Source organism: Rhinoderma darwinii, chromosome 1, assembly GCF_050947455.1.
Source record: "Rhinoderma darwinii isolate aRhiDar2 chromosome 1, aRhiDar2.hap1, whole genome shotgun sequence".
Taxonomy (NCBI): Eukaryota; Metazoa; Chordata; class Amphibia; order Anura; family Rhinodermatidae; genus Rhinoderma; species Rhinoderma darwinii.
In genome coordinates, this window is record NC_134687.1 from 364975652 (window position 1) to 365001651 (window position 26000).

The 26000-nt window shown below is 40.9% G+C and overlaps 1 protein-coding gene across 5 annotated transcripts in view; it reads left to right on the forward strand.

The window, feature by feature from the left end:
• SPATA6L (spermatogenesis associated 6 like) overlaps nucleotides 1-18073 on the forward strand; it is a 107247-nt gene extending 89174 nt beyond the window's left edge. For 3 of the 5 annotated variants that reach the window (XM_075827498.1, XM_075827488.1, XM_075827478.1), the window contains exons 7-13: nucleotides 3698-3748; nucleotides 3849-4109; nucleotides 5048-5144; nucleotides 5367-5410; nucleotides 11663-11784; nucleotides 12683-12773; nucleotides 17708-18073. In XM_075827498.1, coding sequence (XP_075683613.1) covers nucleotides 3698-3748; nucleotides 3849-4109; nucleotides 5048-5144; nucleotides 5367-5410; nucleotides 11663-11784; nucleotides 12683-12773; nucleotides 17708-17794 — 753 coding nt within the window. In that variant the 3' untranslated portion in view covers nucleotides 17795-18073. The remainder of the gene's footprint in view (nucleotides 1-3697; nucleotides 3749-3848; nucleotides 4110-5047; nucleotides 5145-5366; nucleotides 5411-11662; nucleotides 11785-12682; nucleotides 12774-17707) is intronic. The other 2 variants (XM_075827515.1, XM_075827507.1) reach the window with 2 other exon arrangements.
• Nucleotides 18074-26000: the final 7927 nt, after the last annotated feature.

Below are 26000 nucleotides of genomic sequence, written 5' to 3' on the forward strand. Positions count from 1 at the left end.
TGGGGTTTTAACTGTACTGGTACCTCAGGGTCTTCTGCATACATGACTTAGCACCAGAAAATCCCCAGTGGGCCAAATGGTGGTCCGTTTCTTCTGAGCCTTCCCATGGGCCCAAACGGCAGTTTATCACCACAAATGGGATATTGACGCACTCAGGACAAATTGGGCAACAAAATGGGGTCTTTTATTCCTTGTGAAAATTTGAAATTTTGAGCCAAAACTACATCTCATTGGAAAAATGTTTTATTTTTTTTCATTTACAGCCCAATTCAAATAAATTCTGTGAAAAAACTGTGGGGTCTAAATGGTCATAACACCCATAAATGAATTCCTTGAGGGTTGTAGTTTCCAAAATGGGGTCACTTCTGGTGGGTTTCCATTGCTTTGATACCTCTGGGGCTCTGCAAATGCGACATGGCACCCGAAAACCAATCCAGCAAAATCTGGACTCCGAAGAACACATAGCGCACCTTTCCTTCTGAGCCCTCCCATGGGCCCAAACAGCATTTTATTGCCACAAATGGGGTATCGCTGCACTGAGGAGAAATTGGGTAACAAAATGGTGTATTTTGTTCCCTGTGAAAATAAGAAATTTGAATGAAAAATTACATTTTATTGGAAATTTTTTTTATTTCCGAGTTCAATTCAAATACATGCTGTGTAAAAACTGTGCGGTCAAAATGGTAACAACAACCATAAATCAATTCCTTGAGGGTTGTAGTTTCCAAAATGTCACTTTTGGGGGATTCCTACTGTTTTGGCACCTCAACACCTCTTCAAATCTAGCATGCTGCCTAAAATATATTCTAATAAAAAAGAGGCCCCAAAATGCACTAGGTGCTTCTTTGCTTCTGGGGCTTGTGTTTTAGTCCACAAGCACACTAAAGGCATATGTGGGACATTTCTAAAAACGGCAGAATCTGGACAATACATACACTACCGTTCAAAAGTTTGGGGTCACCCAGACAATTTCGTGTTTTCCATGAAAACTCACACTTATATTTATCAAATGAGTTGCAAAATGACTAGAAAATATAGTCAAGACATTGACAAGGTTAGAAATAATGATTTTTATTTGAAATAATAATTTTCTCCTTCAAACTTTGCTTTCGTCAAAGAATGCTCCATTTGCAGCAATTTCAGCATTGCAGGCCTTTGGCATTCTAGCTGTTAATTTGCTGAGGTAATCGGGAGAAATTTCACCCCATGCTTCCAGAAGCCCCTCCCACAAGTTGGATTGGCTTGATGGGCACTTCTTGCGTACCATACGGTCAAGCTGCTCCCACAACAGCTCTATGGGGTTGAGATCTGGTGACTGCGCTGGCCACTCCATTACAGATAGAATACCAGCTGCCTGCTTCTTCCCTAAATAGTTCTTTCATAATTTGGAGATGTGCTTTGGGTCATTGTCCTGTTGTAGGATGAAATTGGCTCCAATCAAGCGCTGTCCACAGAGTCTGGCATGGTGTTGCAAAATGGAGTGATAGCCTTCCTTATTCAAAATCCCTTTTACCTTGTACAAATCTCCCACTTTACCAGCACCAAAGCAACCCCAGACCATCAAATTACCTCCACCATGCTTGACAGATGGCGTCAGGCACTCTTCCAGCATCTTTTCAGTTGTTCTGCGTCTCACAAATGTTCTTCTGTGTGATCCAAAAACCTCAAACTTCGATTCGTCTGTCCATAACACTTTTTTCCAATCTTCCTCTGTCCAATGTCTGTGTGCTTTTTCCCATATTAATCTTTTCCTTTTATTAGCCAGTCTCAGATATGGCTTTTTCTTTGCCACTCTGCCCTGAAGGCCAGCATCCCGGGGTCGCCTCTTCACTGTAGACGTTGACACTGGCGTTTTGCGGGTACTATTTAATGAAGCTGCCAGTTGCGGACCTGTGAGGCGTCTATTTCTCAAACTAGAGACTCTAATGTACTTGTCTTGTTGCTCAGTTGTGCAGCGGGGCCTCCCACTTCTCTTTCTACTCTGGTTAGAGCCTGTTTGTGCTGTCCTCTGAAGGGAGTAGTACACACCGTTGTAGGAAATCTTCAGTTTCTTGGCAATTTCTTGCATGTAATAGCCTTCATTTCTAAGAACAAGTATAGACTGTCGAGTTTCACATGAAAGCTCTCTTTTTCTAGCCATTTGGAAAGTTTAATCAAACCCACAAACGTAATGCTCCAGATTCTCAACTAGCTCAAAGGAAAGTCAGTTTTATAGCTCCTCTAAACAGCAAAACTGTTTACAGCGGTGCTAACATAATTGCACAAGGGTTTTCAAGTGTTTTCTAATCATCCATTAGCCTTCTAACACAGCAAACACAATGTACCATTAGAACACTGGAGTGATGGTTGCTGGAAATGGGCCTCTATACACCTATGTAGATATTGCATTAAAAACCAGACGTTTGCAGCTAGAATAGTCATTTAGCACATTAACAATGTATAGAGTGTATTTCTGATTAATTTAATGTTATCTTCTTTGTCAAAAACTGTGCTTTTCTTTCAAAAATAAGGAAATTTCTAGGTGACCCTAAACTTTTGAACGGTAGTGTATTTAGTAGTGTTTCTCTGGTAAAACCTTCTGTGTTATAGAAAAAAATTGAATAAAATTGAAATTCAGCAAGAAAAATGAAATTTGCAAATTTCACCTCGATTTTGCTTTAATTCCTGTGAAATGCATAAACGGTTAAAAAAAACTTTCTAAATGCTGTTTTGAATACTTTCAGGGGTCTAGTTTTTAAAATGGTGTGTTTTATGGGTTTCTAATACATTGGCCCCTCAAAGCCACTTCAGAACTGAACAGGTACCTAAAAAAAAAGGCTTTTGAAATTTTCTTAAAAATAATAGAAATTGCTGTTTATGTTCTAAGCCTTGTAACGTCCAAGAAAAATAAAAGAATGTTCAAAAAACGATGCCAATCTAAAGTAGACATATGAGAAATGTGAACTAGTAACTATTTTGGGTGGTATAACCATCTGTTTTAAAAGCAGATGCATTTAAATTCAGAAAAATTCTATTTTTTCTAAATTTTCTCTAAATTTTGCAATTTTTCACAAATAAACACTGAATATATCGACCAAATTTTACGACTAACATAAAGCTTAATGTCTCATGAAAAAATAATCTCAGAATCGCTTGGATAGGTTTGAGCATTCCAAAGTTATTACCACATAAAGTGAAATATGTCAGATTTGAAAAATGGGCTCTGAGCCTTAAGGCCCAAACTAGGCTGCGTCCTTAAGGGGTTAATTTGGAATAAACTAGAGCGGAGATTGCGAGCCAGGCCCTCTCATCCAACATCATTGTCTGACCTAACAAATGCTTTTCTGGTTGAATGGGCAAATATTCCCACAGACATACTCCAAAATGTTGTAGAAAACCTTTCCAGAAGAGGGGAAGCTGTTTTAGCTGCAATGGGGCGACCAACTTCATATTAATGCCTATGGATTTAGAATGAGATGTCATAAAAGCTCCTGTATGTGTAATGTATAGATGTCCCAATAGTTTTGTCCATATAGTGTTTTTTCAAAGTTACACGGCTTTTTATATAGAATGTATCTATCTGTATAAACTGTAAAATTGTGTTCAAAGGGGGACATACCCTTTACTGATTTATATTTTTAACCATTTTTAACCATTTACGGTTGGTGTTTTTTAAAAGTCATATTTTGACCATGTTTTTTGTTTCCTTTTGTCATAGGGAATTGCACCTAAAGTTGAGTTTTCCACTACGACGACTATCAAAGAAACGGTAAATGATTTTATTAGTTTGAACTAAAAAATCTTTTATTGTGACCACCTAACCAGTCTTAATAACATGCTTTTAATTTTGCACCGCTTTGTTGGTATAGTCCATAAAGACACAATCCCGGAGATCTTTGCAAAGCTCCCCCAATAGAAGGTCAAAAAGTCCATCAAAAAGTTACTCCAGTCCAGAGAAGAGTTACAACAGCCCTACTAGATCATCACAGTCCCGTTCTCCATCACCATATACAAGAAGGCGAATGTGTGAACTAAACAAAGACAATCAGCAGCGGCTCGCTCATTTACACTTGGGAAATTATGAATTCAAGTCTGATGCTGAGTCACGGCCTCCATTTATAGTAAGACAAGTATGTTTTCAATAGGTTAAACATAGTCATACATACTCAACACAACATGTAGTATCCTATTCAGCCAAATCCATGTTTGTTTAGTGCATTTTGTCTTCATTATGTCAGTAGTTGAGGATATATTATTAGTATGAATGTTTTTTTTGGAGACAAAAAAAATTGAGGATAAATCACACAACTGTAAACTGCTATATGGAGAATATAACAATAAAGCAATATAATATTATATAATAATATTATATAATATTTTGTATAATGGTTAAAAGACATATACTTTAAATAAAGACAATATGGTATTTTTAAAAATAAATCTGTCTCATTGTTTCGTACTCTGATAATCATTCCGCACCCAGAATATATATTTTATTACAGAAGAAATAACTAGAAAGTAATCTAATTATGTACATGGTACCTTCCAGTATCATAAAACTATTGAATCATTTGCCCTTTGTCCAGAGTCACGATGAATGTGTGTACAGAAGATTTAACAATATAGTAAAGCACCTAAAAACAATATATGATAGGCATACTGTAATTTTCTGTTTGCATCAGATTTTGTCAGATTTGACGGGAAGCATAGCGTATCATGCAGAACTATTCTTCCTGTCAAAACGAGGGACACCAGAACATAACTTAACAAACCCCATAATAAGTCAATGAGCTCTGCCAGGCGTCAGTGGTATCCTACATATCGTATAGAATAAAAGTATGCAACAGTTAATGTAATCTACAACAGTTCCACCAATTTCCATAATGTCTTCTATCTGGTGACATTTGTAAACAGTACCACAGACAACACAAAAATAATACAATTAAATAAGTCCTATAGAAAGTTAAATCCTCTTTCACAAAATAACATTGTGCCAAGTTGAAGTGTTTATTAATGGCTCTTCATAGTCATGCAATAACAATTTCTAACCTTTATCCATTATTCTTAGGTCAATCATTCAAAGCCCATAGGTGAAAAAACATCCTCACAGCTTCAATCTCCCAAATCCAGGCATCATCCAAATAGTAAGAATTCTCTTAGAAGAGGTAATTAATTAGTAAGGAAGCATAATTAATATTGCATGAAATATTATTGGTGGTTTCTATTTCATTACAATTCTTAGATTGCACAATGGTTTTTGCTACATATTTTGACCTTTCAATTAATCCAATTACATTTGATTTTACATTTGACATTTAAAGTTTTGCAACATTGAGAAATACAATTAGAAAAACTTATCAGTATTGTGTATTTGTATTTTTTTACAGCATTAACATTTGACAACCTGCACTGTGATACATCCATTGGAAAGGTGGGTTTATTCAAGGAAATAACATTTTGGTGGATGCTTATGATTATGTCAGAATTTATTTGTTTTCAGTTTTGTAGATACTTAGAAGTACTGCTTATTATATTGTAGAGCTATTGTTTCAAAACATTATCCTTCTCACCTCTATATGATTCCTGCTTTTGAAAAAAAATGACACATAAGAATAAAACTTCGATTTTTCCAGGATTAGAAAAAACATATTTTTCCCAGAAATAGTGCCATATCTGTCCATGCAGTACTACAGCCCACCAACATTTACTTGAATAGGGATGAAGCACTATACCAGATACAGCCCACAGACAAGAGTGGCGCTATTTCTGAAAGAAAAAGCAGATACTATTTATTATCCTTCCATTTTAAAGAGGACCTGTCACCTCTCCTTACATGTCTGTTTTAGTAATTTATTGTATTCCCTATGAAATAACAATTCTGGAGCATCTTTTCTTAGAGCTCTATGTTGTGCTGTGTCTTTGTTTTTCCTCCTAGAAATGTATGAATAAATTGACAACAGGTTGAGAAAGATGAGCGAAACTCTCAAGTTTGGTTTTCGATTCGTCCGATTTGGATCAAAGTTTAGTTTCGAGCCAAATAAATTTGTTCCAAATTGAACTAGCAAATAGTCTAAAGAGGGGTGTATGACATTATAGGGGCTTCTAGTATTCCATCCCACCCATTTCTAGATCGCTAACGCAAACACAGCCCTAGTCATGTCAAAGTGATAGCAACATACAGTGGAGGAAATAAGTATTTGATCCCTTGCTGATTTTGTAAGTTTGCCCACAGTCAAAGTCATGAGCAGTCTAGAATTTTTAGGCTAGGTTAATTTTACCAGTGAGAGATAGATTATATATATAAAAAAAAAAAAAAGAAAATCACATTGTCAAAATGATATATATTTATTTGCATTGTGCACAGAGAAATAAGTATTTGATCCCCTACCAACCATTAAGAGTTCAGCCTCCTCCAGACCAGTTACACGCTCCAAATCAACTTGGTGCCTGCATTAAAGACAACTGTCTTACATGGTCACCTGTATAAAAGACTCCTGTCCACAGACTCAATTAATCAGTCTGACTCTAACCTCTACAACATGGGCAAGACCAAAGAGCTTTTTAAGGATGTCAGGGACAAGATCATAGACCTGCACAAGGCTGGAATGGGCTACAAAACCATAAGTAAGACGCTGGGTGAGAAGGAGACAACTGTTGGTGCAATAGTAAGAAAATGGAAGACATACAAAATGACTGTCAATCGACATCGATCTGGGGCTCCATGCAAAATCTCACCTCGTGGGGTATGCTTGATCCTGAGGAAGGTGAGAGCTCAGCTGAAAACTACACGGGGGGAACTTGTTAATGATCTCAAGGCAGCTGGGACCACAGTCACCAAGAAAACCATTGGTAACACATTACGCCGTAATGGATTAAAATCCTGCAGTGCCCGCAAGGTCCCCCTGCTCAAGAAGGCACATGTACAGGCCCGTCTGAAGTTTGCAAATGAACATCTGGATGATTCTGAGAGTGATTGGGAGAAGGTGCTGTGGTCGGATGAGACTAAAATTGAGCTCTTTGGCATTAACTCAACTCGCCGTTTTTGGAGGAAGAGAAATGCTGCCTATGACCCAAAGAACACCGTGCCCACTGTCAAGCATGGAGGTGGAAACATTATGTTTTGGGGGTGTTTCTCTGCTAAGGGCACAGGACTACTTCACCGCATCAATGGGAGAATGGATTGAGCCATGTACCGTCAAATCCTGAGTGACAACCTCCTTCCCTCCACCAGGACATTAAAAATGGCTCGTGGCTGGGTCTTCCAGCACGACAATTACCCGAAACATACAGCCAAGGCAACAAAGGAGTGGCTCAAAAAGAAGCACATTAAGGTCATGGAGTGGCCTAGCCAGTCTCCAGACCTTAATCCCATCGAAAACTTATGGAGGGAGCTGAAGATCCGAGTTGCCAAGCGACAGCCTAAAAATATTAATGATTTACAGATGATCTGCAAAGAGGAGTGGGCCAAAATTCCATCTAAAATGTGTGCAAACCTCATCATCAACTACAAAAAACGTCTGACTGCTGTGCTTGCCAACAAGGGTTTTGCCACCAAGTATTAAGTCTTGTTTGCCAAAGGGATCAAATACTTATTTCTCTGTGCACAATGCAAATAAATATATATAATTTTGACAATGTGATATTTTTTTTTTTTTTTTAATATAATCTATCTCTCACTGGTAAAATTAACCTAGCCTAAAAATTCTAGACTGTTCATGTCTTTGACTGTGGGCAAACTTACAAAATAAGCAAGGGATCAAATACTTATTTCCTCCACTGTATATGACTATGAGTAAACGGATGGTAGCCGCTGGTAACAAACAGCCTGTTTAGGGCATGCCCCCACATGGCGGAATTCCTCCGCAACTGTCCGCATCAATGCCGCACCTAATCCGGGTTGCGGATTACGGCTGCGGATCTGCCCAAAATGTGCAGTAAATTGATGCGGACTGCGGGAAAAGTGCTTCCCTTCTCTCTATCAGTGCAGGATAGAGAGAAGGGACAGCACTTTCCCTAGTGAAAGTAAACGACTTTCATACTTACCGGCCGTTGTCTTGGTGACGCGTCCCCCTTTCGGCATCCAGCCCTACCTCCCTGGATGACGCGGCAGTCCATGTGACCGCTGCAGCCTGTAATTGGCTGCAGCCGTCACTTACACTGAAACGTCATCCTGGGAAGCCGGACTGGAGACAGAAGCAGGGAGTTCTCGGTAAGTATGAACTTCTATTTTTTTACAGGTTGCTGTATATTGGGATCGGTAGTCACTGTCCAGGGTGCAGAAACAGTTACTGCCGATCGCTTAACTCTTTCAGCACCCTGGACAGTGACTATTTACTGACGTCTCCTAGCAACGCTCCCGTAATTCCGGGAGCCCCATTGACTTCCTCAGTCTGGCTGTAGACCTAGAAATACATAGGTCCAGCCAGAATGAAGAAATGTCATGTTAAAAAAGCAAGACACATCCGCAGCACACATAACATGTGCATGACAGCTGCGGACTTCATTGCGGAATTTAGAATCTCCATTGAAGTCAATGGAGAAATTCCGCCATGAGTCCGCAACCAGTCCCCCACTGCTCCGCAACAGACAGAGCATGCTGCGGACACCAAATTCCGCTCCGCAGCCTATGCTCCGCAGCGGAATTTTACTCAACGTCTAAACGAACACTTCTAAATTAAAGTGGAAGTCAATGGAGAAACGGCTCCGCTGCGGATTAACGCTGCGGAGTGTCCGCAGCGGAATTCAAGTGCAATTCCGCCACGTGTGAACCCAGCCTTAGACACACACTGCACTGTTGGATTTTTGACGTGTTTTTTATATGAAAAAGCACTCCAAAATGTATCCCTGTTTGGGGGAGAAGCACATGGCGGTGGTATTAAAAAAAAGCACTGGCTTTTCCAAGCACTCAGAAAATTATCCCTTTTTGGGAGTTGCAAATGCAACAAGTTTGGTGTTATTTTAAAGAAACATTTTGTGGTAATACGCCTGATTGTGGTTGAAAAATGAAGAATAAGTGGCTTTTATTTTATTACAAAACCCATACAAAAAAATTACCCCTTTAGGTGGGCACTGGTTTTGGAAGAAGTAATTGATTTTTTTGTTTGGGTTTTTATGGGGTGGCGCTGGCAGAGGTAGTTGAGCATTAACTAGGTGAGGACTGTGAGCGGACCGGGGCCTCCTGGGCAGACATGCAGCCAACAGGTGTTTTCTCAGCAAAAACTGTGGCAAGCTGGTTTGTGAGCTTCTCTTAATAGTACTCCAATTTTGCCTCCCATTGGGAAGCAGGGAATAACTCCCCCATTTTGCCTTTATAGCAAGTTTCTAGATGCATGGCTATTTAATAGTCATCCCTACGCTTGAAGTTAATGATACGCTTTTCTTGATAAGCAAGAAAGCATGCAGCTTGTCATGATCTCCAGCGTGTGTGTCACGTTGGGTACGTGAACCCACTGGGCCGTACCGCCTTGTCGGTATGGCAGCTGGCCAACAGTACGCAGGTCACAGTCTATAGTTCGTATAGTGTACCTGTGGCAGCTCGGACAGCAGCAAGACAGGCTCGGCTGGGACTAGGCAGCAGGCAGACTTCAGGCATGGTGTAGCAGGACAGGCGTGGTATACAGCACAGCACGACTACAGCTCAGCACGGCACTTGACCAGGATAGCACGGGATACAGGATACAGGAACGGGGAACACTGGGAACTGGAAAACACTAGGAGACCATTTTCTTAGACAAACTTTGGATACGGCAACAACGCTCAGGCATGGGAGGAAGGGACTGGGCCCTTCTTATAGTCCATTGTACTCATGGGCTAATTTTGACATTAACTCAGGTGCGCACACTGGCCCTTTATGGGCGGGTATGAGCGTGCGCGCGTACCCTACAGGACCCGACCGAGGTAAGCGGTAGTGAGCGCTGGCGTCTCCTGAGGAGGAGACTGGGGCCAGAGCTTGTAGACCCATGACTACGGCCGTCAGGAGGTGAGTGAGCCTGACGGCCCGCGGCCATGGTCATGACAGTGTGCAAGAACCCAGGGGCCTGCTATGGTTGGTCTTGGTCAGCGGCATCGTCGTCATCATCATCATTGCCCAAAGAATAAGGTTTAGCCTCGTCCCCTGGCTGTGAAATATCAATGCCCCTCTCTACATCCACATCAAACTCCGCCTCCTCTTCCTCCTCAAGTCGAAGACCCAGACCAAGTTCCTCATCCTCCTCCATTTCCTCCAGCACGATACTCTGTCTGTGCAGATCACCAACAGCCACAGGGCGGCGACCAAGATGTGGAAGCTGTTGTTGTTCTTCCTCCAACCCTTGTTTCAACAGTGTGAGCGTTTCCTCTCAATATACGTAAGGGGAATTACATCACTGAGGCTGCAGTGGCTCCTACTGACAAACTGTGTGGCCTCCTTGTAGGGCCTCAGGAGGTAACACATTTCCCTAATGAGCCTCCAATGGCAGATTTAAAAAAAAAAACAACATATTGCACCTGTGGTCTGCTGCAGGCGGTCCATCGTGTGCAAGGTGGAATTCGATCGAGTTAGAACGTCACAGACAAGGCGGTGCAAAGGCAGACCAGTCTGTCACTTCAAATCCATGAGGGCCTTCTTAGTTTAGATAAGAAATCCTGAAATGCGCCCACACTTTCCTGGCCATGAGCAGCACCTCCTTCAAGCCACTATACCTGTTTATTACACATCGCACCACCAGATTTATGACATGCGCCATGCAGGGACAATTTGTTATTCTACCCAACTGCAGTGCAGCACAACGTTGGTGCCATTGTCGCTGGCAGCACTGCCCAGTTGGAGTTCGAGGGGAGACATCCAGCCGGACATTTGCTCTCGGATACAGCAGAGCAACTCATACGCTGTGTGGCTTCTCTCGCCCAGGCTCATCAGGTGTAAGACATCATGGCAGCGCTTACACCCATGAAATGAGGCAGGGGGAGTGGAGTAAACACTCTGCCCTTTTGTTGTTGGGTGTGTGACGTCTTCATCTATTTCCACTGAGAAGGAACTGGAGGAGGAGGATAGGCTCTTCCTGGTGTCAGAAGACTTACACAGCCGTGGAGGCATCACTAGCAGCTGGCCTTTTTGCCTTTGTGGACGGTTGCCAATGCCACTCAAAATGTTGACCCAATGGGCCATGAAAGCCATGTATTGTCCCTGCTCAAAACTGCTGCTCCACTTGTCGATGGTGGTGGGCACGTTGTTCTAGTTGTGGATGTGGTATGGCTACAAGAAAGACCACAGGGAGGAGGAAGAGTTCGAAGGTCTTACTCACTTTGCTTGCCAGTGCCACCCCTGCTAATTCTATTTTGCCAAATGAGCTGGTGATGCCTTTTCATGTGACTATGGAGAGATGTACTTCCTAAATTTGTACCATAACGGCCGCGGCTAATTTTCTGCATGCAGATCTTGCACACTGCGATGGATTTGTCAAAATGAAAAATTCCCACATGGCAGATGACCGCACGGAGACGCCACCACCAGCAACGTTGGAAACATGTCTGCCAGTGCCACCACCATCACCACCCGAACTAATATTCAACCAAAAGTGAAGCTTATTACAGCACATTTATTTGATTAAATGAATGAATAATCATATTTTTGGAATGAAAAATGTAATAAATCTGTTTTTCCGTAGTAGTTTACTGAAATCTATATACTAAATGTGTTGCACAGGACTTCCTGGACATAGTAGACCTCGACATGGAACCATCTCTGGATGCCCCTTTCACTTCCAGTGCCTATTCCTTGCAGGATTTAAGAGCAAGTCCAGTTCTCAGTGGATCTATAAGAGAAAGGTCTGCATACACATTACACTGTATTATTGTATACCATCTTATTATCAATATTAAATACCTCAAAAGTTGTAATTTTCATTGTGAACTAAACTTAAATATATCAAAATATAAAAACTCAATATACTGTATAAAACAACAATAACGGCACGTTCAGACGTGGCGGAATTTTTCCACTGCAAATGTTGGTGCAGATTTGGGGCAATTACGAAACGAATCTGCACCAACATTTGCATATTTGACAGGTAATTCAGACGTTGCGGATATCACAGCGGACTTGCCACAGATTTCAGGTTTTGCATTGCAAAGGCTGAAATATGCAGTGAAATTTCGCTTCTTCTCCGCAACAGACAGTGCATGCTGCGGAGGGAAAATTCTGCACTGCAGCCTGATTTCCGTACAGGTATTTTCTGCAACGTCTGAACTAACTTTCCTAAAAATGTATAGAAACAAATGCAAAAAACGGCCGCTGGAGAATTCCGCTGCGGACTGTCCGCAGCGGAATTCAACAGCAATTCCGCCACGTGTGAATGTGCCCTAATTCAACGAGAATATATTTATTTCCATGACACAGATTTTCCAAGGCCTGAATATGTGTCATGCCTCCTCCTGTCATGCTATACCTAAACATATCTCCCAGGGTAGTAAAAATGTAAAATGGAATTTGGGAATGATTCATTATGTGACCTTACTAAATTAAAAAATAAGCAATATAGCCATTCTGATTGTAAACTTTTAGTATTTCACAGGGAGGTCACTAATGTAAAATTATATAATAGCTGCAGTTTTTCTTTCATGAACTTGATATACTGTTTATTCCAGCACAAATGATGGAAAGGCTATGTGTCATGTGATAATGTTTAATATGTTTCCCTTTTTTATGCGCATGTTCTATATTTAGGCTGAGATCTGAGAATAACACCTGGGAATCAATACACAATCGAGTGCGTAATCTATTATCCACACATAGTGCAAAGCAAAGACTATCTTTTGTGAGTATCAAGCTGTACATCGATGATATGACACTTTTCTAGAAGTGGCATTGTGCATATTAACCCCTTAAGGACGCAGCCTAGTTTTGGCCTTAAGGCTCAGAGCCCATTTTTCAAATCTGACATATTTCACTTTATGTGGTAATAACGTGGGAATGCTTAAACCTACCCAAGCGATTCTAAGATTGTTTTCTCGTGACACATTGGGCTTCATGTTCGTGGTAAAATTTGGTCGATATATTCAGTGGTTATTGGTGAAAAATTGCAAAATGTAGAGAAAATTTTGAAAAAATTGCATTTTTCAGAATTTAAATGCATCTGCTTGTAAAACAGACGGTTATACCACCCACAATAGTCACTAGTTCACATTTCCCATATGTCTACTTTAGATTGGCATCGTTTTTTGAACATTCTTTTATTTTTCTTGGACGTTACAAGGCTTAGAACATAAACAGCAATTTCTCATATTTTTAAGAAAATGTCAAATGCCTTTTTTTTAAGGTACCTGTTCAGTTCTGAAGTGGCTTTGAGGGGCCTATGTATTAGAAACCCTGATAAAACACCCCATTTTAAAAACGAGACCCCTCAAAGTATTCAAAACAGCATTTAGAAAGTTTTTTAACCCTTCAGGCATTTCACAGGAATTAAAGCAAAGTGGAGGTGAACTTTGCAAATTTCATTTTTCTTGCGGAATTTCAATTTTATTCATTTTTTTTTCTGTAACACAGAAGGTTTTACCAGAGAAATACTGCTAAATATGTATTGTCCAGATTCTGCAGTTTTTAGAAATGTCCCACATGTGGCTCTAGTGCGCTCGTGGACTAAAACACAAGCCCTAGAAGCAAAGAAGCACCTAGTGCATTTTGAGGCCTCTTTTTTTATTAGAATATATTTTAGGCAGCATGCCAGGTTTGAAGAGGTGTTGAGGTGCCAAAACAGTAGGAATCCCCCAATAGTGACCCCATTTTGGAAACTACACCCCTCAAGGAATTCATTTATGGTGGTTGTTACCATTTTGACCGCACAGCTTTTTCACAGCACGTATTTGAATTGGGCTGTGAAATGAAAAAAATGACATTTTTTCCAATAAAATGTCATTTGTGATCAAAATTTCTTATTTTCACAGGGAACAAAATACCCCATTTGGTTGCCCAATTTGTCCTTAGTGTGGCAATACCCCATTTGTGGTGATAAACTGCCGTTTGGGCCCATGGGAGGGCTCAGAAGGAAAGGAGCGCTATATGTTTGTTGGAGTCCAGATTTTGCTGGATTGGTTTTCGGCTGCCATGTCGCATTTGCAGAGCCCCAGAGCTATCAAAGCAATAGAAACCAATCACAAATGACCTCATTTTGGAAACTACACCCCTCAAGGAATTCATTTATGGGTGTTGTGACTATTTTGACCCCATAGTTTTTTCACAGAACTAATTTGAATTGGGCTGGGAATGAAAACAAAATTATTTTTTTCAAATAATATGTAGTTTTGGCTGAAAATTTCTTATTTTCACAAGAAACAAAATACCCCATTCTGTTGCGCAATTTGTTCTGAGGGCCGCAATACCCCATTTGTTGTGATAAACTGCCGTTTGGGCCCATGGGAGGGCTCAGAAGGAAAGGACCACCATTTGGCCTACTGGGGATTTTCTAGTGCGAAGTCATGTATGCAGAAGCACCTGAGGTACCAGTACAGTTGAAACCCGCAAGAAGTGACCCCGTTTTAAAAACTACACCCTTAAGGCATTCATCTAGAGGTGTAGTGAGCATTTTGACCGGAGACCTACACCCCATAAACTGTAATGTGGGTTCTCCCGGGTATGGCAATACCCTACATGTGGCTGTTATCAGCTGCCTGGGCACATGGCAGGGCTCAGAAGGGAAAGATGAGGGGGATAAGCTGTGCGGAGTGCATCAGGGTAAGTAAAATTGGGGTAAATTATAAACCAAGGGATGTATGATAAATTTTAAAACACTCTTTCATACAGAGCTCTGGTTATTCGGGACACGTGTCACATTAATATATTGTGTCATCCCTTATCGCCCTCTTATAGCAGACTTTGCACCTCTTTTGACTTTTTCCCTTCTTGCCAGTTTGGGGAACTTCTCCTGGAAAGTGTTGCCGCCCTGGTACGATGCGTGTGGCCCCGCTTCCAGAAGTACTGGGTGCCCCCCCTTCTTGGTCCCTAAAGATTAGGTTCTTGATAATCACCTCTTGAAATTCCAGGAAAGTTCCCATCTGGCCTGCACATCGACGTAGCACGTACGCATTGTACAAAGCCATCTGTATGATGTGCATGGCCAGCTTCTTATACCACACCGCATGGCGCTGTAGGGCTTCAGGGCTTGATCTTACAAGTCCATCCCTCCCATGTACCTATTGTAGCCCAGGATGCAGTCTGGTTTGGGGGTGGCCTTTCCTTCATATAGCCTAAACCTGTAGGTATACCCTGATGCACTCTCGCAGCTTATATAGATTCACGCCATACCTTGCCCTCTTACCCGGCAGGTACTCGCGGAATTGAACCCTCCCTTTAAAATGTACTAGGGACTCATCAATAGAAATACACTTCTCGGGGGTGTATGCTTGGGAAAACCGGGCACTGGAACGGTCTAATAGGGGTCTCCGTTTATACAAACGGTCAAAACTGGGGTCATCTCGGGGTGGGCACGGCTCATTATCAGTATAATGTAAGAAGCGAAGTATTGCCTCATTTATTTATTTTTTTAGGTTCCAGTTCAGTTCTGAAGTTGCTTTGAGGGGCCCATATATTAGAAACCCCTATGAAATACCCCATTTTAGAAACTAGACCCCTCAAAGTATTCACAACAGCATTTAGAAAGTTTATTAACCCTTTAGGTGTTTCACAAAAATTTAGAGCAAAGTAGAGGTGAAATTTAAATATTTTTTTTGTCAGAAAATCCTCTTTATACCATTTTTTTTATAACACAAAAGGATTTATCAGTGAAACGCAAATTAATACGTATTGCCCAGATTCTGCAGTTTTTAGAAATATCCCACATGTGCCCCTCGGGCGGTAATGGACTGAAGCACCGGCCTCCGAAGCAAAGGAGCACCTAGTGGATTTTGAGGCCTCTTTTTTATTAGGCACCATGTCCGGTTTGAAGAGGTCTTATGGTGCCAAAACATTGGGAACCCCCCAAAAGTGACCCCAATTTGGAAACTAGACCCCTTGAGGAATCCATTGTAGTTTTCTTGGGGTGCATGCAGCTTTTTGATCAGTTTTTATTCTATTTTTAGGTGGCGCGGTGACTAAAAAACAGCAATTCTACTATTGTTTTTTTATTCTTTTTTTTTTACAGCGTTCACCGTGCGCTATAAATAAAATATTCACTTTATTCTGCGGGGCGATACGATTACCGCGATACCAGATGTTTATAGTTTTTTTTATGTCTTATGGCGTTTGCACAATAAAATACGTTTTGTAAACAATCATTCACTTTTTGTGTTACCTTATTCTAAGAGCCATAACGTTTTTATTTTTCAATCAATCAAGCCGTGCGAGGACTTATTTTTTGCGTAACGAACTGTAGTTTCGATCAGTACCATTTTTAGGTACATGCGACTTTTTGATCTCTTTTTATTCCATTTTTTGGGAGGTGAAGTGACCAAAGAATTGTGATTGTGGTACGGTTTATTATTATTTTATTTTACGGCGTTCATCGTGCGGGATAAATAACGAAATAATTTTGTAGTTCAGGCCGTTACGGACGCGGCGATACCAATTATGTATAGTTTATTTGTTTGTTTATATATTTTTATTAATAATAAATGACTGATAAGGGAAAAAGGGGGATTTTTACTTTTATTACTTTTAAATCTTTTATTTTCTTATTTTTACACATATTTTTGTAACTTTTTTTTTACTGTATTACTTTGTCCCACTAGGGGACATGAGGGCAGGAGGCCCTGATCGCAATTCTAATACACTGCACTACATGCGTAGTGCAGTGTATTAGAACTGTCAGCTACTCACTGACAGCAAGCATAGTGGGTCCTGACGTTGTCAGGACCCACTAGGCTTCCGTCTATGGCATAGCCGGACGCCATTGTTTGGTGTCCGGTTGCCATAGTCACCATCGCCGGCCGCTATCGCGTAGCAGGCCGGCGATGGCAGCTTAACCCCTAAAAAGCCGCAATCTCTATAGAACGCGGCTTTTAAGGGGTTAATCAGCGGGGACACAGCGATCGGTCCCCGCTGTAGGAGCTGTGACAGCTGCTGAACAAGACAGCAGCTTCACAGCTCCTGTATGTGTCGGGAGGACGGCCGAAACGGCCGTTACTCCCGTGACGTACTATTACGGCATGGAGCGCGAACGATACAGCTGCCATGACGTAATAGTACGTCAAGGAGCGGGAAGGGGTTAAAGAAAATTAGACAATAAAGTTAAAAATAAAACAAACCTTACAATGTATGGCTATGGTAAAAATATTCTGCAACGTAAGAACTAGAGAAATCGGCCTGTATTTGGAAAATAGGGATACACTGTACACTGGCATACACTGTAGTTTTCTGCAGCGTATTTTTACACTGCGGAAATACAAGGTACATAGACCAGGTGTGACTGCATACTAACCAATTTATACAAAATAAGTATCTGTGAGATGGTAATGCAGGTTCATAAGCTGCAAAATATCATCTCTTTTAGGGTAAGAACACACGGGGCGGCAAAGTAAGTGGCCGAAATAACGCCCCATTGCGGTGACGAATGGCCACACGATTCACAATGAAATCGTTCGTCCATTTGCCACTTCACAGGGACGTGTTCTCACCCTAACTGCAAAATTTAAGCTAGTGAAATACTACCGGTTGAGTTGGATAATTTCCCAAGACAATACAAGACAGTTGGACTTCAGAAAGGCATAAAGAAATCAGGAAACACATTTATAAATGTAACTTAATTTTACATGTACTTAGGATATATCGAAGAGTGAAGTGGATCGCGTTCTTGAGAGTTCATCAAGGAGATCACTGAACAGCAGTTTGGAAGACAAATTGTTTTAAAGAATGTAAGCATTAAATTGTATGTAATTTGATAAAAAAATAAAGATAAAAGAATGTTCATTTACAAATCACACTGATTAACCAGAAGGCCCAGAAATCTTAAACTGCATGCACTGAATTTTTTTTATCTGCAGAGCATAAAGCAGTGTGTTCATAAATTACATAATGTTAATATTTTTTCTCTGTGTGTCACATTTGTATTTTTCCTATCAATTTTAATTTTGCTATGTTTTATACATCACAAACAGTGCTGAGTGATAATAAATAATAATGAATATACTTGTGGCCTGTTGTGTTTATTAACTTGTTTCATAGACTGAAAGCGAAGGTTCACATGGATCAGATTTGCTGTGGAAAACTCGGCAGCAAATCCGACCCAGATACTGCAGCCAATTCTATCCTAGAGTCCGCACCTAATCGTGTTTGATTTGGGGCATATTTTTGGCCGGATTTGGCGCTGCGGAGAAGAAAAGGAGAGAATAGGAAATTCTTAAAAAAAACAACAAAATTACCTGCCCTGGCATTACCATAGTGACGCGTCCCTGCTCCCTGCCTGGTCTGTGTTGAGCCAGTCTCCATTAATAACGTTGCATCCCATGTGACCGCTGCAGCCCGTTATTGGTTGCAGCTGTCAGATGGGATGAAACGTCATCCCTGGATGCCGGCAGCACTGAGACCAGACAGGGAAGCAGTGAGGCATCTCTATAGGAACGCTAGGGGAGGAGAGTATGGTCTTTTTTTTTTTTTACTGAAAATAGGGCTTTTTTTATTTTCCGACTGGCGATTTTACCTGCAGATTTGCATGTTTGCCGGTGGATTCGCACGCAGCCGATTTTGTTGCCGAAATTTTTGCGACTGAAAATCCGTTCCTTTCACCTGAATGTTTTTTTTTTTCAGTAAGCACATTGATTTTTACAAGTTTTATTCAGATGCAACAAAATCTGCCGCATGTAAATCCACCCTAATAGTAATTTACCTCATGGACAGCTATATTTCAGTTGCTCTTTGATCTCAGAATACAAACAGACATTGTTACAGGGTTGGCAATCGTCCATTAATTCACAGGGAGTCTGTTTTTGTGTCTGGCATAAAAAAAATCACTGCCACGGTTTTTATCATTTAACCACTTTGTAAATCTGCGCAAAGCTCTAAAAATCCTATGTGCTAGCTGCAATGAGCTGCATGTATCCCAAATGGGTGGGGAGAAAGGGGGTTAACTGTGGAGCCAATAATATGTGAGCATGTGACTTCCTGTTCTGTGTCCCTGATGGGCAGCTCTCAGCCCACCAAAGTAATGCTGCGAGGGGCTCATAGTGGAAATTGAACTACCGTATTTGTCTGTTGCGGTAATTCTTGCCTAGGTATGCAGCAACAATGAGGTGAGTCTGTTATTGTCTATTTAGTATTTTGTGCTACCCAGCCCATCTGCCACACTGAAGAAGATTTGCCACTGTCACCTGGAGAGTTAGGGTTTATTGTTTTGTCTTGGAATTTTTGAAGCCTACGAATCTGGACGGCTTCGAGGTAGGCTAGGAGCTGGTAAAAAAAAGTGTATAGCATATGGTAGGAATAGATACAAACATTATCAGCCAGTACAATTATCAAAGTCCAGTAATATATGTTGTTACTATTTCCATTACAGACTTCTGTATTTATTGCAGTGCTAACCTTTGTAAAGGTTTTACATAAACATGGACTTAAAATTCTGTAAGCTTAGAACATACAGCATACGTTCGTTTAACCACAAGCATGTCTATACAGCAGTTTATCTATAGCCTCTACATATAAACACACGTAGTCCATGGACTAGCTTTTCATAAGGCTCTGTTTATGTTGCGTTTGGACTTTACATTTGGTGCATACATTGGGGAAATCTCTAGACGCCAAAATATAAAGTAACGATGTACACCGATCAGCCATAACATTAACCCCTTAATGACGCAGCCTAGTTGTGGCCTTAATGCCGGATTCACACAAGCGTGTTCGGTCCGTGATATACGGACCGTATTCCGGCAGTATTTCCCCAACCGAACACACTGCAGGGAGCCGGGCTCCTATCATCATAGTTATCTATGACGCTAGAAGTCCCTGCCTCGCTGCGGAAAAACTGTCCTGTACTGTAATCATGTTTTCAGTACGGGACAGTTTTCCGCAGCGATGCAGGGACTCCTTACGTCATAGATAACTATGACGATAGGAGTCCGGTTCTCTGCAGCATGTTTGGTCCGGTAAATACTGCCAGCATACGGTCTGTATATCCTGGACTGAACACACTCGTGTGAATCCGGCTGAAGGCTCAGAGCCCATTTTTCAAATCTGACATGTGTCACTTTATGTGGTAATAACTCTGGAATGGTTAGGGTATGTTCACACGCACTGTTTTCAGACGTAGTTCGGGCGTTTTACGCCTCGAATTATGCCTGAAAAAACGGCTCCATTACGCCTACAAACATCTGCCCATTGCTTTCAATGGGTTTTACGATGTTCTGTTCCCACGAGGTATTATTTTACGCGTCGCTGTCAAAAGACGGCGCGTAAAAAGACGTCCGTGTCAAAGAAGTGCATGTCACTTCTTGGGACGTTTTTGGAGCCGTTTTTCATTGACTCCATTGAAAAACAGCTTCAATAACGTCCGTAAAATACGTCGCGAAAAACGCGAGTAGTTACAAAAAGGTCTGAAAATCAGGAGCTGTTTTCAGGCGAAAACAGCTCTGTAATTTCAGACGTATTTTGCTACTGCGTGTGAACATACCCTAATACCTATCGAAGCGATTCTGAGATTGTTTTTTCGTAACACATTGGACTTTATGTTAGTGGTAAAATTTGGTCGATATATTCAGTGTTTATTTGTGAAAAATATCAAAATTTTGCGAAAATTGGGAAAAAATTTAATTTTTCTGATATTACATGTATCTGCTTGTAAGACAGATAGTAATTCCACACAAAATAGTTACTAGTTCACATTTCCCATATGTCTACTATATGTTGGCATGATTTGAACATTATTTTATTTTTCTAGGATGTTACAACGCTTAGAACATAAGAAGTAAACATTGAACATTGAAGTAAATTTCAAAATACTTTTTTTTTAGCTACCAGTTCAGTTCTGAAGTGGCTTTGAGGGGCCTATATATTAGAAACCCCCATAAAACACCCCTTTTTAATTCCTTAAGGACGTAGCCTTGTTTTGGCCTTAAGGCTCAGAGCCCATTTTTGAAATCTGACATATTTCACTTTATGTTTTAGTAACCTAGGAATGCTTAAACCTATCCAAGCGATTCTGAGATTGTTTTCTCGTGACACATTGGGCTTTATGTTAGTGGTAAAATTTGTTCGATATATTCAGTGTATAATTGTGAAAAATTGCAAATTTAGATTTTTTTTTTAAAAAATAGCATTTTTCTGAATTTAAATGCATCTGCTTGTAAAACAGATGGTTATACCCCACAAAATAGTTACTAGTTCACATTTCCCATATGTCTACTTTAGATTGGCATCGTTTTTTGAATTTTTTTTTCTTTTTCTTGGACGTTACAAGACTTAGAACATAAACAGCAATTTCTCATATTTTTAAGAAAATTTGAAAAGCCTTTTTTTTAATGTACCTGTTCAGTTCTGAAGTGGCTTTGAGGGGCCTATGTATTAGAAACCCCCATAAAACATCCCATTTTAAAGACTAGACCCCTCAAAGTATTCAAAACAGCATTTAGAGAGTTTTTTTTAAGCCTTTAGGCATTTCACAGGAATTAAAGCAAAGTGGAGGAGAAATTTGCAAATGTAATTTTTCTTGCTGGATTTCAATTTTATTCCAGAAGCTTTTACCAGAGAGACACTACTAAATATGTATTGTCCAGATTCTGCAGTCTTTAGAAATGTCCCAAATGTGGCCCTAGTGTGCTCGTGGACTAAAATACAAGCCCCAGAGGCAAAGAAGCACCTAGTGCATTTTGGGGCCTCTTTTTTATTAGAATATATTTTAGGCAGCGTGCCAGGTTTGAAGAGGTGTTGAGGTGCCAAAACAGTAGGAATCCCCCAAAAGTGAACCCATTTTGGAAACTACACCCCTCAAGAACTTCATGTATGGTGGTTGTTACCATTTTGACCACACAGTTTTTTCACAGCACGTATTTGAATTGGGCTGTGAAATTTAAAAAATGACATTTTTTCCAATAAGATGTCATTTTTGATCAAAATGTCTTATTTTCACAAGAAATAAAATACCCCATTTTGTTGCCCAATTTGTCCTGAGGGCGGCAATACCCCATTTGTGGTGATAAACTGCCGTTTGGGCCCATGGGAGAGAGCGCTATGTATTCTTTGGAGTCCAGGTTTTGCTGGATTGGTTTTCGGGTGCCATGTCGCATTTGCAGAGCCCCAGAGGTATCAAAGCAATGGAAACCCACCAGATGTGACCCCATTTTGGAAACTACACCCCTCAAGGAATTGATTTATGGTTGATGTTACCATTTTGACCGCACAGTTTTTTCACAGCACGTATTTGAATTGGGCTGTGAAATTAAAAACATTTCATTTTTTACAATAAGATGTCATTTTTTTATCAAAATTTCTAATTTTCACAGGGAACAAAATACCCCATTTTGTTGCCCAATTTGTCCTGAGTGCGGCAATACCCCATTTGTGGTGATAAACTGCCGTTTGGGCCCATGGGAGGGCTCAGAAGAAAAGGACCACCATTTTGCCTACTGGAGATTTTCTGGTGCTAAGTCATGTATGAAGAAGCCCCTGAGGTACCAGTACAGTTGAAACCCCCGAAAAGTGACCCCATTTTAAAAACTACACCCCTTAAGACATTCATCTAGAGGTGTAGTGAGCATTTTGACCCCACAGGTATTGTCTAAAAGGTAATGCGCCGCAGATGGTGCAGTATGAGATTTGCAATTTTCTATATATCTATGCCATTTCAGTGTCCAATATATTGTGCCCAGCATGCGCCACTGGAGATATACACCCCATAAACTGTAATGTGTGTTCTTCTGGGTACGGAAATACCCTACAAGTGGCTGTTATCAGCTGCCTGGGCACACAGCAGGGCTCAGAAGGGAAAGATGAGGGGGATAAGCTGTGCGGAGTGCATCAGGGTAGATTAAAAATCGAAGGGATGTATGATACATTTTAAAACACTTTCATACAGAGCCCTGGTTTTTCAGGACATTGAAATATTATGTCCTCCCTTATCCCCCTCTTATAGCAGACTTTGCACCTCTTTTGACTTTTTCCCTTCTTGCCAGTTTGGGGAACTTCTTCTGGAAAGTGTTGCCCTGGTACGATGCGTGTGGCTTCGCTTCCAGAAGTACTGGGTGCCCCCCCTTCTTGGTCCCTAAAGATTAGGTTCTTGATAATGATGTGCACGGCCAGCTTCTTATACCACACTGCATGGCGCTGTAGGGTTTTAGGACTTGATCTGACAAGTCCACCCCTCCCATGTACCTATTGTAGTCCAGAATGCAGTCTGGTTTGGGGGTCTCTGTACTGGTACCTCGTACTGGTACATGGGTACTGGTGTGACATCTCTCTTGTCTTGTACTTGACACACAATATGTTGCTGCTAGAATGTGCCCTGCGTTTGCCCAAGCAGAGTCTTAGGGAGACCTCTCAGGTTTTTTCTAGCAGTGCTGCATGCCGCAGTACTTCTGGAAGAGAGGCACTTGAAGAGCGGGACGCTGGTATAAAAATTATTATGGTGCCAAAACAGTGGAAACCCCCCAAAAGTGACCCTATTTTGGAAACTAGACCCCTTGAGGAATTCATTGCAGTTTTCTTGGGGTGAATGCGACTTTTTGATCAGTTTTTATTCTATTTTGAAGTGGCGTGGTGACTAAAAAACAGCAATTCTATTATTGTTTTTTATTGTATTTTTTTTTTACAGCGTTCACCGTGCGCTATAAATGACATATTCACTTTATTCTGCGGGGCGATACGATTACGGCGATACCATATGTTTATAGTTTTTTTTTATGTCTCATGGCGTTTGCACAATAAAATACTTTTTGTAGAAAATCATTTTCTTTTTGTGTTGCCATATTCTAAGAGCCAGTACGTTTTTATTTTTCCATCAAGAAAGCCGTGCGAGGACTTGTTTTTTGCGTAACGAACTGTTTCGATCAGTACCATTTTTAGGTACATGCGACTTTTTGATCTCTTTTTATTCCATTTTTTGGGAGGTGAAGTGACAAAAAAAATTGTAATTCTGGTATGGTTTATTGTTATTTTCTATTATGACGTTCACCGTGTGGGATAAATACCGAAATTATTTTGTAGTTCAGGCAGTTACGGATGCGGCGATACCAATTATGTATAGTTTATTTGTTTATTTATCTATTTTTATTAATAATAAAGGACTGATAAGGAAAAAAGGGGGATTTTTACTTTTATTACTTTTAAAACTTTTATTTTCTTATTTTTACACAACTTTTTTTAACTTTTATTTAAACTTTTTTACTTTGTCCCACTAGGGGACTTGATGGCAGGAGGCCCTGATCGCTATTCTAATAGACTGCACTACATGCGTAGTGCAGTGTATTAGGGTATGTTCACACGGCCTATTTACAGACGTAATTCGGGCGTTTTAACCCCCGAATTACGTCCGAAATTACGGCTTGAAAGCGTTGACAAACATCTGCCCATTGAAAGCAATGGGCTGACATTTGTCTGTTCACATGAGGCGTTTATTTACGCGTCGCTGTCAGAAGACGGTACTTAAATAGACGCCCGCGCCAAAGAAGTGTCATGTCACTTCTTCAGACGTAAATGGAGCCGTTTTCCATGGACTCCATGTGACTTTTTGATCAGTTTTTATTCTATTTTTTAAGCGGCGTGGTGACTAAAAATCAGCAATTTTACTATTGTTTTTTATTCTTTTTTTCTTACAGTGTTCACCGTGCACTATAAATGCCATATTCCATTATTTTTTATTTTTCCATCAAGAAAGCTGTTTGAGGCCTTGTTTTTTGCGTAACGAACTGTAGTTTAAATTTTTAGGTACATGCGACTTTTTGATCTCTTTTTATTCCATTTTTTGGGAGGTGAAGTGACCAAAAATTTTGATTTTGGTATTGTTTCTTATTATTATCATTTACGGCATTCACCGGGCGGGATAAATAACAAAAAACTTTTGTAGTTCAGGCCGTTACAGACACGGTGATACCAATTATGTATAGTTTATTTATTTATTTTAATAAAGGACTAATAAGGGAAAAAGAGTGATTTTTGCTTTTATTACTTTTACACTTTTATTATTTTTATGCATCTTTTTTTTACTTTTTTTTGTCCCACCATGTTACTTGAAGGCAGGAGGCCTTCATCACTATTCTAATACACTGCATTTCATGCGTAGTGCAGTGTATTAAAGCTGTCAGTTCCTCACTGACATCAAGCATAGTGGGTCCTGCCTTTGCCAGAACCCACTAGACTTCCGTAGATGGCATAGACGGAGGCCATTGTTAGGCCTCCGGTTGCCATAGAAACCATCGGTGCCCGTGATCATGTATCGGGACGTCAACTGTGTTTTAAACCCTAAGAAGCTGCGATCGGTCCCTGCTGAAGGAGCTGTGACCATTGCTGTACGAGACAGCAGTTGTCACAGCTCATGAACATGCCCGGCGGGACCGGCGCTGTGTTTAGAGCAAGACGTACCATTAGGTAATGGAGCGCAAAGATGTGCTCATCATGACCTAATAGTACGTCCAGGAGCGGGAAGGGGTTAAAGGCGGATTTCAGTCTCTAGCATTTTTCACCTATCCACTTGATAGGTGAAAACTGTTAGATCGGTCGGGATCCGACCGCTGAGACCCAGACTGATCACCAGAACAGGGGACCCTGGTCTCCCGTTCCACCCAGTCGCAAGACGTAGGATTGTGAATCGATCCGAGGTTGTGCATGCACGGTGCCGCTCCATTCAAAGTCTATGAGGCTGACGGAAACAGCTGAGCCATATTTTGCATGTGCAGCAGTGTGAATGCAGGGCTAAGTGCTACTAATGACTCTAGTTCAGGCTAGATCACGAATCTTGGGTTCAAAACAATACCATGATCGTGCTTTTAACCGCAATCTAGCCTCAATGTAATGGTCACTGCTCCCCGCTTCCGTAATCCGACCTCTCCATGACATCCTCCAGCTCATGACTAGGGCCACGTTCTTTCCCTTACCCTCCTCTGGTTGCAGCCTTCCTCACCACCGCTGTCCTCCT